Source organism: Staurois parvus, unplaced genomic scaffold (genome assembly GCF_062004578.1).
Source record: "Staurois parvus isolate SC_StPar_1 unplaced genomic scaffold, SC_StPar_1.0 ptg000468l, whole genome shotgun sequence".
NCBI lineage: Eukaryota > Metazoa > Chordata > Amphibia > Anura > Ranidae > Staurois > Staurois parvus.
The window spans coordinates 5,470,864-5,486,031 of NW_028318264.1; the positions used below are offsets into that span (position 1 = coordinate 5,470,864).

A 15,168-nucleotide genomic window follows, 5' to 3' on the forward strand; every position below is an offset into this window, starting at 1 on the left:
TTAATTTAGCAAAAAATAAAAACCCCCGCGGTGATTAAATACCACCAAAAAAAAGCTCTAGTTGTGTGAAGAAAATGATAAAATTTTAGTTTGGGTACAATGTTGTATGACCGCGCAATTGTCATTCAAAGTGTGAGAGCGCTGAAACCTGAAAAATGGCCTGGGCAGGAAGGTGTAAAATTGCCCGGTATTGAATTGGTTAAAAAAACAAAAAAACAAAAAAAAAAAAGCTTTATTGTCACTCTAAGCTCATCACATGTAGGAAGGACAGCAAGAGAGATCCCCATGGCATAATTCCATTTTTTTTTTTTTCAAATGTTACACTCACTAGAACATAAGCATTATCAAATCTAACATTTTAAATGTGATTTAAAATACTAGTTACTGAACCCTGCCATCGGACTGGAGGAGGAAAAGAGTCCTGTATATTCCACACAAATGTCTGTTCTATTTCTTCGCAAAACACACAGGCTGCTGCCATTTTTCTTCACTGTGCCAGTTAACCCCATAGCGCTGGCACCTCCTAGCCCTTTAAGGGTTTCAGAAGCTGGGAGGTGGGGCAGGGTTTAGGGTCACGTGACCGCTGTGACACGCCGTCATGGTGGTCACATGACCGGGAAAGGTCCCGATCAAAAGAGATTGGGACCTTTCCGTGAGTACTGGACATGGGTGCTGCGGGCTCTCGGCACGGGGTTTTTATTTTTTTTTTTATAATAGAACGCAAATGTGCGGCCGCTCGGCCCAGATGCCGGGAGGCCACACATTTGCATTCGGCCGACGTGAAGAGGTTAAACACCGTCCCCCACTTCATGACTTGAACACTCACCAGAGAGAGGGTTACAACAAATGTAGCCAACTTAACATGTCATAAATATAAAAAATGCAGTGCAGTACTATAAACTCAAATACGGAGCTAAATAAATCCAACTTGCATATGTGAATAGTGAAAACAGACAATTGTGCTTTGTGACTTCATCAGGACTCAGGGTCAGCACTCCTGATGAAGTCGCATGATGTAACGCGTATGGTACGCTGATGCCGTCAAGCCGTAAACCGAAAGTGCACGTTCCGCTATTTTGGATAAGGGATCCATGCACTTTTATTCAACAATGATACTGTATAGTGAGTCTTTGATCCTGTAGTGTCCCAGGTGGACACTTTTAAATGTGAGTGTATTTTGATTAGTATTTTAATAAAGTTGGTTATATTTGGCTATACTTCACTATATGGAGCATTTTTTCCATATGTCTGTGGAGCGTTTTGGAAATTTTAAGTGCTGACGGTGGTGAAGATCTTTGTACCAGCATACCCTCCCGGGTTAAAGGGAAAGGCATAGTTTGACCTGAGTATTCGGGTCAAACCTGAAGGTGAGCACAGCAGTGTGTCAGAGGTGGATAAGGGACACAGGAGAATCGTATATGTGTGTGCAGTAGTGTGATCACACAGATCTACTTGGAGTACAGTGCATTTAAAGGGACTGTTCACAAGCATTTTGATACCATAATATTGGGACACTTGTTGATGGTATATTTGATATACAGTGCCCAGGAGATATATCGCACAAACACATGTGAAGGTATTGGAGTGTTAAAGGGACAGTTCACCATTTTGTACGGTTCATTTGGTATTTGTACACTATTCATTTAGCACTATATGCAGTTTTATGGATATTTATGTATATGTGTTATTTATTTTGATGTAGCACATATTGTCACAATTGTCTGTTTTCACTATTCACATATGCACGTTGGATTTATTTAGCACCGTATTTGAGTTTATAGTACTGCGCTGCATTTTTTTGATTTATGGTTTACATGTGGGAACACAGTACATGCTTGCTGCAGTACTTGTTTTATAGGAGGCCCATTGTGCTTAGGGTTTCTCATATACAACTTAACATGTCCTCGAAGGTAAGGATCATCCCAGGCAGCACATATATCCATCCATCCATAGTACTCTCCTCTCTCAGTATTTATTGCACCATTTGAATAGCATAAGAAGCAGGCTACAATGTTACAATAAAAAGACCGATGTATTTAAAAAAGAAAAAAAAAACCCACTGTAACTCACATAAAATGCCTCTGACGACCAGTATCGAGCAGCAGCATAATGTTAGTACTGAGTCTCGGCCTCCAACATGTTTCCGACAATAGGCTGTCTTAAGGGGAAGTCCTTGACGCTGACAAATACAGGAAGATACTTCTCCATTATGCCATACCATCAGGGAGGCATGTGAATGGCCCCAAATGTATTCTGCAGAAGGAAAATGAGCCCAAGCATACAGCCAATGGCATTCCAGCATGAAGAAAATTTTGGAAGAGTCCTAGAAGTGATGGATTGACCCCTACAGAGCCCTGATCTCAACATCATCAAGTCTGTCTTGGATTACATGAAGAAACAAAATTATTTGCCTATATCCATAGAAGATCTGTGGTTAGTTCTCCAAGGTGTTTGGAACAACTTACCTGTCGAGTGCCTTCAAAAGCTGTATTCAAGTGTATCTAGAAGAATTGATGCTCTTGTGAAGACAAAGGGTGGTTACACAAAATATTTGGATATCTTTTCTGTTCATTTACTTTCCATTTTGTTAAATGCTCAAAATAAACTATTAACACTTCTATTTCTGTAAGCATTCTTATTTACATATGGTTTTTCACACCTACAAGGTGGTTTACTTTATGTACTTGGAGTACATCTGGCATTGGAATTGGCTCTACATCTGCCCTAACCTTGTATTACCAGTAAATCTTTTTTTTTTTTTTTTTTTTTTTTTTCCTACTGCATGTTTTGTAAACCCAGTAGCAAAGTAGATCAAGGTGATTAAAGTGTTACTAAACCCATGACCCTGCCTTCACTCTATCTGGTCTCCCACAGTACAAAGAACATGGAAATGCAATTATTTTAGTAAATATAAACTGCTAAATACCTTTTCTCATGAGCAGTGTATAGCAGTCTTGTGACTTCTATCAGTGCCCAGCTGAGTACTGGTTAAAGCTTGCAGAACGTGTTTTCATTCTCCTCTGACTGTCCCATGAGGCTGCATGACCCCTGACCCCATCTGGATTGGTGCTGTGCTGATTAAATGCACTCTTTCAGAGCAACTGAGCATGTGCAGAGTGTCTCATAGAGCTCTGTGCTATCAGCAGATGGATTGGGGACTGTAGAAAGAGGAGGATCAGAGAAGACAGGATCAAACAGCCTTTTACACAGTGTGGAGGAATAACCCCTTAGGTTCCACAGAGTATACCAAACATGCTTTGCTGCATATGCAGACTGATTTTACGGTTGTGGGTTTAGTAACACTTTAAGGTTAAACCTTTTTCAAATACTTTTCTAAAACTGTATGACTAAATAATAACCTGTTTGAGGTAGATTAGTAAAATAAATCTTCACCTTTTTGACCATTTTTATATGAATTCAATCTGGATATACTGTTTCCAGTGTCATCCAGTTTATATTTAAATACCACTGGCTTTACCTTTTTCCTTTGTCAGAAAATTTACAAGCTTTACCACCTTTCAGATGCACTCTCTTCTATGCTAGTGGCAACATGCATTTATCTTGTACACTGTGTGCACAATTAGGCAAGTCAGTTTTTGTTTACCAAATCATCATTTGTATGCATATTGTCCACCTCCAAGCTGTATAAAATTGAGTGCTTTTTGGATTGTAATGTGTATTTGTGTAATGAGGGATAGCTGTATCATTGTGACCTTTGTTACTAGTGGAGGTGCACAGGTTTGCATTATTTGAAGTAATGTTTTCTAAAAAAGTGGAGTGGGGGAGGTGCAGCAGGAAAGGGCACTAATCTATCACCACCAGGTCCTGAAGAACCTAACCGTAGGTCCATTGTACTATCCTCTCCTGCAGATCAGAAGTGACTGAGCAGTCTGAACCACTGTGTCTATCTGGCATTGTGGCTGCTACTGGGGCTTCTGCCTCAACATACATAACCAAGGATGATCTTATTTCAGCCTCAGCGAGTTTAGAAGATAAGATCTCTGGGATGATTGCATCAGTTTTGTAGGGAACTAAGAAGCGGGATAGATCCCCACTAGAACCACCAATCCTGGAGCAGGAATGGGTGGAGCCTGAGGATGAGGAATAGCTGGAGGGAAGGTCAGGCAGTAGAATTTTTGTCTGGAATCACAGCCTGAGGAGAAGCTGGAGGTTTCTGCCTCCCAGTCTCAGAGATTTTTAGTTCAAGACTGATATGGTATGGTCATATTCAGGCTACCTCCAATGGAAACCTCTGAGGCTACTTATTCTTCCCTGGGCTCCTTGAAGCCTTCACAGAGTACTCCAGGCCTTTCCGATGCATCCACTTCTGGAGTCTTTCTGACCCTGTCAAGCAACAAATTAGAAGACCATCAGTGCAGTGGGAAGGGTCGGCCGAGAACTTGGAGGATGTTCCATGTGCTTTGTGTTTCGCGGTTCATGGATTCAATTCATCAAATTTCTTGCTCGGCCCTCTTATCAGTGCATATGCGCAGGGTTTTGTGGCTGAAGAGTTGGTCAGCAGAACTGCCATTAAAAAAATTATTAATTCAAAATAATTTAATTATTTCAGGTACTGTATTTCCTATTGGCTCAAGGAATAATCACGGAGGTTCCAGCAGATAAAAGGTTTCAGAGGTTTTTCTCTTTCATGGGGAATGGGTGTTTGAGGAAGATTTGGACAAATGTATCCAAAAGATTTTAGGGGGTAAAAGTACTCTTCTACCATTTTAATAGGGGTAAGGCTTTTGTATTTTGTGGCCGCATGGAGCGCTCTAATCCAAGACAAATGGGTTATTTCCATGGTTTCTCTGGGGTACAGACTAGAATTTTGGGTGTTTCCCTCTCCCTGGTTTCTAAGATCTAAGATGTACCAATAAATCCAGAGAAAATAAGCTTTATTTTAGGCACTGTATTTCCTATTGGGTCAAGGAGTAATCACAGAGTTTCCAGCAGACAAAAGGTTTCAGGGGTTCTATTCAAACCTGTTTACAGTCCCATAATCAAATGGGGATGTAAGGCCCATTTTGGACCTCAAGGGGCTAAATCAGTTCCTATATGTCCGATCCTTTCTTATGGAATCATTTTGGTCAGTAGTGGCCTCCCTACAGGAGGGAGTTTTTGTTGGCGTCCTTAGACATAAAGGACGCATACCTGCTTGTACCGATATTCATTCCTCACCAAAGATTTCTGTGGTTTGTAGTAGGGGCTCAGCATTTCCAGTTCATAGCACTACTGTCTGAACTGGCCATGGCTCCCAGAGTTTTCACAAAAAATCTTTTGCTCCAGTGTTGGGGCTACTCAGAACTCGGGAATCGGTTACAGGTTATATAGACTATCTGTTGCTCAGAAATTGGACGGTGCCAGATCTGAAGCAGGATGTGGTCCTTACGATGCAGATCCTGGATCAGCTGGGCTGGGTGCTCAACCTCAAGAAGTCAGCCCTGGAACCAGTGCAGAGCCTGGAGTATTTGGGGATGGTAATAGACACAGTTCAGACAAAGATATTTCTGCCTCCTGGGAAACATTGCACCCTGAGGAACGAGGTTGCAGTTTGAAGGCCAAGAGGTATCCATCAATTCGCCTCTGTATGAGGTTGCTGGCGAAGATTGTGTCCTCGTTCGAGGCTATTCCCTATGCTCAATTCCACTCCTTACCTCTGCAAAGGTATATTCTGTCTGGAACAAAAAGATACCGGCCCTGGATTACTGAATATCTCTGTCTCCCGAAGTGCAGCAGAGTTTGATTTGGTGCTTGATAACGCACGCTTTGGAGAAGGGAAGATCTTTTCAGCCAGTGGTATGGAAGTTGGTAACCACTGATGCCAGCTTAACACATATCCATGTATTTAGTTGTCACATTAAAGGGCCCTTTAAGGTGACATCTAAATACATGATATGCGTTAAGCATCGATTTGCATTAACGGGACATTTGTCCACAATTTTCTCAAGGAACCATCTTGCTCTTACTTAAGAGTTATTTTTGGGCCTACCCAAGGCTATTTTCATCTATATGAATCCATGTAATTACAGGATCGAGATTCTAGTTATCCATATACTATCCACAGCCTAAATATTTTTTATTAACAAGAGGAAAATCTCCATTTTTGACTGGATCACAAGATCCAATTTTTCTTTACATGAATACGACGACCTCTACTGGGATATTTACTTTATTAGATGTACTCATTATTCATTAATGGCTTATTTCATTTCACTAATATTTGTTATTTATTTTAGATTTAGCATAATAGTGCCATAAATAGAGATCAGCCTGTTAAAGCAATATCAGCCAATTGAGGCTGGCTATACACTGTCCATTCTTTCTTGTCAGCATACCACACATGATGATGACGAGATATAATGAAGGTAATTTTAGACTTTATTAGATCTTCCTCTTTAAAATAATTTATTCATGATCAATCTATTGGATTCACTTTGATGACATATCTGTGAACATGGTGATTCTTCTTAGATTTATCATTCACTGCTCACATTGATTCCCTAGGATTTTTTCCACTTGCTACTTCTATATTCAACACTGATGATCACATGAGTGAAATGCAAAGAAGTATCCGCCTAAAGTTATGTCATTTTTGGAAATCCGCAAAGAATCAAAATTGTGAAGATAGGATCACTCAGAACACTATGAAATTGGACTCTCCATACATTACCATCATCTTCTATATATGAAGAATATTTCTTATCAAAATAATGGTTTCCCAGCCATATATTTAACCACTTGCCCTCTAGAGGATTTACCCCCCTTAATGACCAGGCCTCTTTTTGCTACTCGGCACTGCACTAATTCAACTGATAATTGCGCAGTCATGCAATGCTGCACCCAAATTTTTTTCACACAAATAGAGCTTTCTTTTGGTGGTATTTGATCACTTGTGCACTTTTTTTATTTTTTGCGCTATAAACAAAAAAAGACTGAATTTTGAAGAAAAACAATATTTTTTTACTTTCGGCTATAAAAAAATCTATAGTAAACTCAAAGTTAGTAATAAATTTAGGCCAAATTTTTTTTGAAAAACTGTTTTCTCATTTCTGTCAAAATATCCAAAAAAACTAAAATTTTGTCATTTTAGGCCAAAATGTATTATACTCCATGTTTTTGGTTAAAAAAATCCCAATAAGTGTATATTGATTGCTTTGTTTGAACGTTATAGCGTCTACAAATTATGGTATAGATAATGGAATTTACACAGCACCCCCAAATGACCCGTTTTTGGAAAGTAGACACCCTACGCTATCTGCTGAGAGGCATATTGAGTCCATGGAAGATTTTTCTTTTTTTTCCCACAAGTTTCTGGAAAATAACAAAAACTTTTTTTTTTTTTTAACACAAAGATGTCATTTAAATGATATATTTCCTGCACACGCCATGGGCATATGTGGAATTACACCCTAAAATACATTCTGCTACTTCTACTGAGTATGGGGATACCACATGTGAGACTTTTTGGGAGCCTAGCCACATACAGGAGCCTGAAATCCAATGACCACTTTGAAACTTTGATAGGTAATAAGGAAGTGAAATGAGGAAGTTACACACCTTCAGGCTTTCAAACGCCCTGAAATGCCAGGATAGCACCAACCCCCCCCCCCCCAATTACCCCTTTTTACAAGTAGACACTCCAAGGAATTTAAAAAGAGGCATGGTGAGTGCTTTGCAGATCTAATTTTTTTTCTCACAAGGTTTTGAAATATAAAAAAAAAGAAAAAATGTTTTTTTTTTGTTTTTTTTTCTTCCATTTACAAAAACTTGTGGCAACAAATGAGATCTGCAAAATTCTTAACATGCTTCTTATCAAATTCCTTGGGGTGTTTACTTTCCAAAAAGTGATCATTTGGGGGGGGTTAGTGCTATCCTGGCATTTCAGGGCCATCGAAACTGTGATAGGTAGTCAGGAAGTGTAAAGAGGAAATAGAGCCCTTTAAAAGCCTGATGGTGCTCTTTGGATTTTGGGGTTCTGTACTTGGCTAGACTGCCAAAAAGTCTCTCATGTGGTACCCCCATACTCGGGGGAAGTAGCAGAATGTATTTTGGGGAGTAATTCCACATATATCATGGCATGTGTGAGCAATAAATCATTTAAGTGACAATTTTGGGGTTTTTTTGTTTTTTTTACACAAAATTTTGTCATTTTCCTAAAACTTGTGGTAAAAAAATCAATTATTCTATTGCTTCAACATGCCTCTCAGCAAATAGCTTGGGGTATCTACTTTCCAAAAAGTGGTCGTTTTGGGGGGTGGGGGCATTTTATGGCCAGCATTAGAAGTTTATGCCACACATCACTCACTCTTCTAAACGCCTGAAGACCAAGCCTTCTCTGACACTTTTTGTTCACATGCAAAAATCAGTATTTTTTGCTAGGAAATGAATTTAAACCCCAAACATTATATATTGTTTTTAAAGCAGGCACCCTAATAAATAAAATGGTGACAAACTGCATACATTTTTAATATCCATAGGCAACATTTTAAAAGCCTTTACAAGCTACCATTTTAGATTTACAGAGGAGGTCTAGTGTTAGAATTACTGTCCTTGATCTGACGTTTGTGGCGATACCTCACATGCATGGTGCAACTGCGGTTTCCATACTGGCACAGGGTCAACGCTCATGAACACAGATGCGTGCGTGCGAGGGGGGGCGAGGGTACTTTTTTTTTTTTTTGATCACTTTTAATGCGATCACAGGGGATGCAAATATCCCCTATAACTTCAATGGGCATTGTCATATATTCTTTTTTGAGAAATCTGGGTTCTATCAGACTCTAGATATCTCCTCTGCCCTTACATTATCTAATATAACCAAGATCAGTGTGATCAGATGCTTTCACAATTTACAAATGGTGATGTTTATTTCCTGTGAAACAGAAGTGATGAAATGCTCGTAGCTTCCGATTTCTTAGATTATAGAGATATTTGGCACCATTCTGGTCTCCAATCAGCTCTATGGTCAGCTGGCAGACACACTGGCTGCATTCTCAGGTTGCATCGATGGCACGGGGCTGCCCGAGAAAGCCGTGGAAGGCAGTGGGGGAGGGGGGGCATTGTCTCCTACTACTTGTAAAAGCAATCCTGCAGCTAATTAACCACTAGGATTGCTTTTACATGAAAGGCGATTGCCAGCTGAAAGAAACGATACCAGGATGATGCCTGCAGCTGTAGGCATCATCCTGGTATAACCATTCAAAGTCCAGTGATGTACCAGTATGTCACTGGTCCTTGTTGGGTATACAGTAATACCTCGGATTATGAATTTAATTTGTTCTGCAGGATATTTCGTATAGAAAAGAATTCATAAACCGAAACACTGTTTCCCATAGGAATGCATTGAAAACAAATTAATCCGTTCCGAAGGTCAGAAAAACAGTAAATGCTACTAAAATACCGCATGAGTTATTTTATTAATGGTAGTGACAACCATGTGTTAATGTTTCAGCTGTCAGCGGGGTTCCCCACTGACAGCTGAATGTAAAAGAATTGCTGGCAAAATTCTTTTACACTCAGCTGTCAGGCGCCAGTTTTTAAATGTAATCACCGGTTTTTGGTTTTTTTCTTCACTATACAGTAGTTCAGAAATTCATTTGTCACTTCCCCCTCCAGCTAAAAGAGAGAGAGAGTTTCTTTTAGTTTATTTCCTCAAAAACAATATTTCCTTTCAGTTTCGTAAAAAAGATACAAAGTATCCTTTAGCTTCCGGGAAACTGACAGCTAATGTTGTGAGCTATAGTGAAGAAAAAAAAAAAGACGGTAATTGCATTTAAAAATCATCACTGACAAACACTTCGTATTGTGAAAAAAAATTTGTAAACCGAAAATTACATTAACGGAAGCATTCGTAAACCAAGGTTTTACTGTATATGCTATGTTTTTTTTTTTTTTTTGTTTTTTTTTTGTTTTTTTTTTCGTATGCAGCCTGTGGGCTGAATGGGAAAAAGAGAAGAAATCTCTGCCAGAAAAAGTGTGTGGTATGCCCACCATTGGAATATACTGCCCTGCAACCACCCATTCTAATGGTGGGCACACGGTGCCACATGCACCAGTTCCAAGATTGTACAAATGTCTAAATAGCGGCACACTTGAATAAAAATTGTCCATGTATAAGTGGTACCCCATATGGAAAAAGGATGACACCAAGTCCCAAACTATCTTGCCACTACTCCCCATGTAGTTTGGGGGGCTCCACGTGACTATCTTTTCCCTCGTAAATCCAAAACTTATAAGTATAGCCTGTTGCCCTCTCACAGGTCTCCTACATCTTGACCCCATATCTGGCACGCTTGCTGGGGAGAAATTGTTTGAATGCAAGGTGGCCAGAAAAATTAGTGAGGGACTCCTCAACGCAGATTTTTTTCTGGGGAGTATAGACATCTGCAAATTTTTGGTTAAGGTGATTTGTGAGGGGCTGAATTTTGTGGAGCCGGTCAAATTCAGGGTCACCCCAAGGATGAGAGTGTATTGTTGTTGAAATGCATAAAACACATTATACTCTAACATCTATGCATGGCCATGGCAGCGGAGAACACAGGCATATCACGAATGGGGTCTGTGGACCAATACAACTGCAATTCATTTTTTTTTAGTAATGCTCATGTTGAGGGTTAGGTCCAAATTTAAATTTAAATTTGGAAACCGTAATGGGTTTCCATATGAATGGTCTGGCAAGGTTTTATTCTGGGTTGGCGGCGATAAACGGTTGTGCATATAAATTGCTTTGCTCCATAATCAATGCATACAGATCTTCTGTGAAAAACCGCTCCAAAAAATCAAGGGGAGTAGTTAAATTTGCGATTTCCACCTGAATTCCGGGTTGGCAGTGAATGGGGGAAGTACTGGTGCTGCAGAATTTGTGGGCTGCCAATCGGGATTTGCAAACACATCCGGAAGGATACTAGGGGCTCTACAGGCCTGTGTGCGAATTCTTGTTGGTTGCGGGACACTACTTGTGCTCGCCACCGCACCAGCTTGTACTGCACTTATGGGACTCGTCACGTCACCAAGTGATACTGCAGTGCTGGTATTATTATTATTATACAGGATTTATATAGTGTCAACAGTTTGCTCAGCGCTGTACAATATAACGAGAGACACTACAGCAACAATATACAGTAGTTCAATACAAGAGGGTTAGGAGGGCCTGATCCTGGGATCGTACAATCTAAGATGTATGTGAAAGACCAGGAAGTACTAGGCCACTAGTACTCGACAGTTCACCAAAAGGTAGCGTGGCACTAGTACTGGCACTCTGCTGCATATGAGAGTCATCACAATTTACCGGCAAGTGCGAACAGAGATCAGACCTGATTCTGCCAACACTGCGGTTTGGTGTGCAATGTATCAAGTGACAGTGACCTACTGACACTGCACTTACTGGGGGAGAAGGGGGGGGGTAAGCGTAGGGGCTAAACGCAGGTGCCGGGGCTGATCCTGCTAACTCTGCATTTTGGGGGATGCTATACTAATGTGAACGCTGGTATAGTGCTGATCTGATCAAACATATTTATCCGTTCAGACACTATACTAGCAATGGAGGTTTATTGTGTATGAGCATCTTCCTGGCAATTGAGGGGTTAAATGTGATGACTGGTGTACTGAGGGGCAATCTGGCGCTATCTGGGAGGGGCGTGAAAACCACGGGAGCGCAAATCACTTGTGTGTGTATGTGTGATTTTGCGCACCTGTGCCGCCCTGTAGCAGTATTTCTGCTATAGGGCGGTCAGGAAGCGGTTACATAAGTGGTTTGTGTTATGGCACTGCGTCATTTTAACTGACAATTGCGCGGTCATGCAATGCTGCACAAACATGAAATTTACATCCTTTTTTCCCCATGAATTGGGCTTTCTTTCGGTAGTATTTGATTGCCTGTGCGGTTTTTTATTTTTTGCGCTATAAACAAAAAAAACTGGCAATTTTGAGAAAAAAAAACAATATTGTGGACTTTTTTCTATAAAACATGTCCAGTAAAAAATTTTTATAAATCAAATTTTGTCATGAATTTCAGCCAAAATGTATTCTGCGACATGTCTTTGCTAAAAAAAAAATCCCAATACGTGTAAATTAATTGGTTTACTTGAAAGTTATAGCGTTTTCAAATGGCGGTATATATACTGGATTTTTTTTTTTGTATACGAATAGCAGTGATCAGCGACTTATGGGGGGACTGCGGCAGACATTCTGACACTGGGGGGGGAACTGACTTGGGGTCACCGACATCCCCAGTGACACCAATACAGTGATCACTACAAAAAACCCACTGACACTGTACTAATGGCACAAGGGAGGAAGGGGTTAACATTTTTAGGCAATCAAAGGGTTACCTGTGTGAGGAGTGTTTTACTAGTGGGCGAGGGTGTGTACTTCACTGTTGCAAGCTGTCCCAGAAAGCTAAGCTCTGCTCTCCGGATCAGGGAGCTGGGAACTGACAGGGAGCAGAGCTACATTGAAAACAATGCAGCTGTGATCTGTGTCAGTGTTTGCCGGTAATTGCCGGGAGCCGACGGGATATCACTGGCCGGGACTTGGGGATTGACACCCATGGTCGCGATCAGTGCCGCGGGCAGGGCGGTCGCACGCCTTGCGTGTGCCCCCTAACATGTAAACAAGGATCATGCTTATATACGTGATCCTGCCTACAGGGTCCGCTTTGCCGCAGTATATGTACTGTGGGCGGTCCCCTAGTGGTTAATCTACATGATGCAGCTAAATGAATGCGCAGGACTTTTTTTGTTTTTATATTCACTGCTTTTACTTTTCTGATTGACTGTGTGTTTACCATGTCATATGCCCACCCTTTTTCAGAAGATCTTAATAATCAAAATATAGAAATGATTTGCATCTATTATTGATGTTTATCGTTTACTCTGCATTGGATTTAAAATACCGCTCTTTTTTTGCAGTTTTCTCTAGTCAGCTGTTAACTTTTTCTAATATGCTGTATTCGGTTAATAATCCACACCCCAAGATAGGGGGGAGTCAGAGAGACCCCTTTGATGGGTGGTTACACCCCAAATTAAGGCATTTTTTCCCTTTGTTTATTCTTCTTGAAGGCTACATCACAGGTCAGGAGGTTAGATGCTCTATTTGTGCTGCCAGTGGGGCCTAGGAAGGAGCAGGCAGTACCCAAGGCAACTATTTCTTATTGGATCTGCCAATTGACCATTCAAGCCTATGGTTTGAAAGGTAAAGTCCCACCTTTTCGGGTGAAGGCACACTCCACCAGTAGTGTGGGGTCATCTTGGCAATCTGCCATCAGGTGCCAGTGGCTCAGGTTTGCAAGGCTGCTACATGGTCTTCGGTTCACACTTACACAAGATTCTACCAGTTGGATGTCAGAGCCGCAGAGGATTCTGCCTTTGGCCGCAGTGTTTTACGGACAGCTGAGTAGGTCCTGAGGGATTATTGACGATGGCTATCATGGTGTCACCCTCCCCTCAAATTTCTTATTACTTTGGGACATCCTACATAGTCATAAATAGCCTGCTCTGTGTCCCGTGATTTACGATAAAGAAAATTGGATTTTGTTTCTACTTGCTTATCTGTAAAATCCATTTCTTGGAGTATATCACAGGACACCGAGGTCCCACCCCTCTTTCTGCAATGTCATTGTTTGCTACAAAAACGGCGGTACTTCCTGTATAGGAGGGGTTATATATGAGAGGGCCTCCTCTCTGATTGGTCGGCCAGTGTCCATTCACCTATAGGTGGCCTATAACCCACATAGTCATGATTAGCCTGCTCTGTGTCCCGTGATGTACTCCAAGAAATGGATTTTACAGGTAAGTATTTAGAAGAAATCCAATTTTTTGGCCCATTTTGCCTGAGGAAAAGAAACTGCCTAATAATTATGCACACCCTGATATAGGGTGTTGATCTCCTTAGGCCACACCCTCCCTAATTGCAAAAATACACATCACCTGATATATTTAAATTCAATAAGCATTCAAGTGTATACAGCTTTGAGTGGGACAATATGCAGAAAAATGATGATTTGGTTGATAAACTTGCCTAATAATTGTGCACACAGTGTATGTAATTGCCACAATGTTGGTCCTTTTATTTGTAAGTATTTTAATAGCATAATACAGATAAAATGTATGCACCATTGTATTACCCCATGGGTACCCTTATGTATGCTACCCCAACATTTCATATTCCTGATGTGTGTCTCTTGTAACATGTACTTTTGTTAAATGACCTTTTTTCTTTGTGTATCTTCCTTTATGTGCAATACCTGGTGATCCTGCCAACCCCCCTGCTTTCTTATGCCAGACTGACCACGCTAGGCATAGAAGCATATCCATCCCAGCGTGGTCCGTTTTCTGGCTGTTCTGGCAGCTCAGCCAGCCTGTCTTTCAATGGCCAAGACTTTTTCTGATGCCCCTCTGCACCTCTTCACTGGGAAGATCAGGCTATTGCTCTTTCTGTGCTGACCCCCCCCCAGCACAGTCTCTACTCCCTCTTTCCAAGTGTGTGTGTGTGTGTACAAAATATGTGTAAATTGCTGCGTAAAATGACCGCGCTATAGAAGTACTTGTAGTAAATTAGGTTTGCACGGATACCATATTTTTTTTTTAAGAACGAGTACTGATACTTTTTTTCAGGTGCCCAATACCAGTTACTGTTACCTATTTTTTTGTGCGATGTGATTTGAGCCCACACAAAATAAATGAGCTCAAATCGCACTGCAAAGAATCGCATGTGATTTGAACAGGAATGTAGTAAAATTCCTGTCTGAATCACATGCGGTTCCCGCACCTCTCCTGTGTGAACCCGCGGGAGAGGTCATTTTTGTATGGGCTCAAATGGCACCGCACCACGCAAAAAAGTATCTGTTTCAGTATTGGAGCATTTGCACGAGTACAAGTGCTCATGCAAATGCTTAGTATTGGCACCGATGTGCTGGTATTGGTGCAACTCTAAAATAAATATAGATACATATATATATGTATATACACAAATGGACATGATAGACAATGTATACTTTTTAGAATGTGGACTAGGAAAAAAAATCTGTATTCTGTCACTAATATACGCAATATAATGGGAGTTTTTTTCTTTTGATGTGCAGATTGAAATGTCCATATGACACTGCAGTGGAATTGGCAGCTTGGTGCTTGCAAGGTGAGTAGATTCATGTAATTGATTACTAAATTTGTG

General features: G+C 40.8%; 1 protein-coding gene across 3 annotated transcripts in view; it reads left to right on the forward strand.

Annotated features, from left to right (window-relative positions):
- The window catches only part of EPB41L4B (erythrocyte membrane protein band 4.1 like 4B), a 566,800-nt gene that overhangs the window by 133,430 nt on the left and 418,202 nt on the right, over positions 1–15,168 (forward strand). For all 3 annotated transcript variants that reach the window (XM_089689066.1, XM_089689067.1, XM_089689068.1), the window contains one exon: positions 15,080–15,132. In XM_089689066.1, coding sequence (XP_089545192.1) covers positions 15,080–15,132 — 53 coding nt within the window. The remainder of the gene's footprint in view (positions 1–15,079; positions 15,133–15,168) is intronic.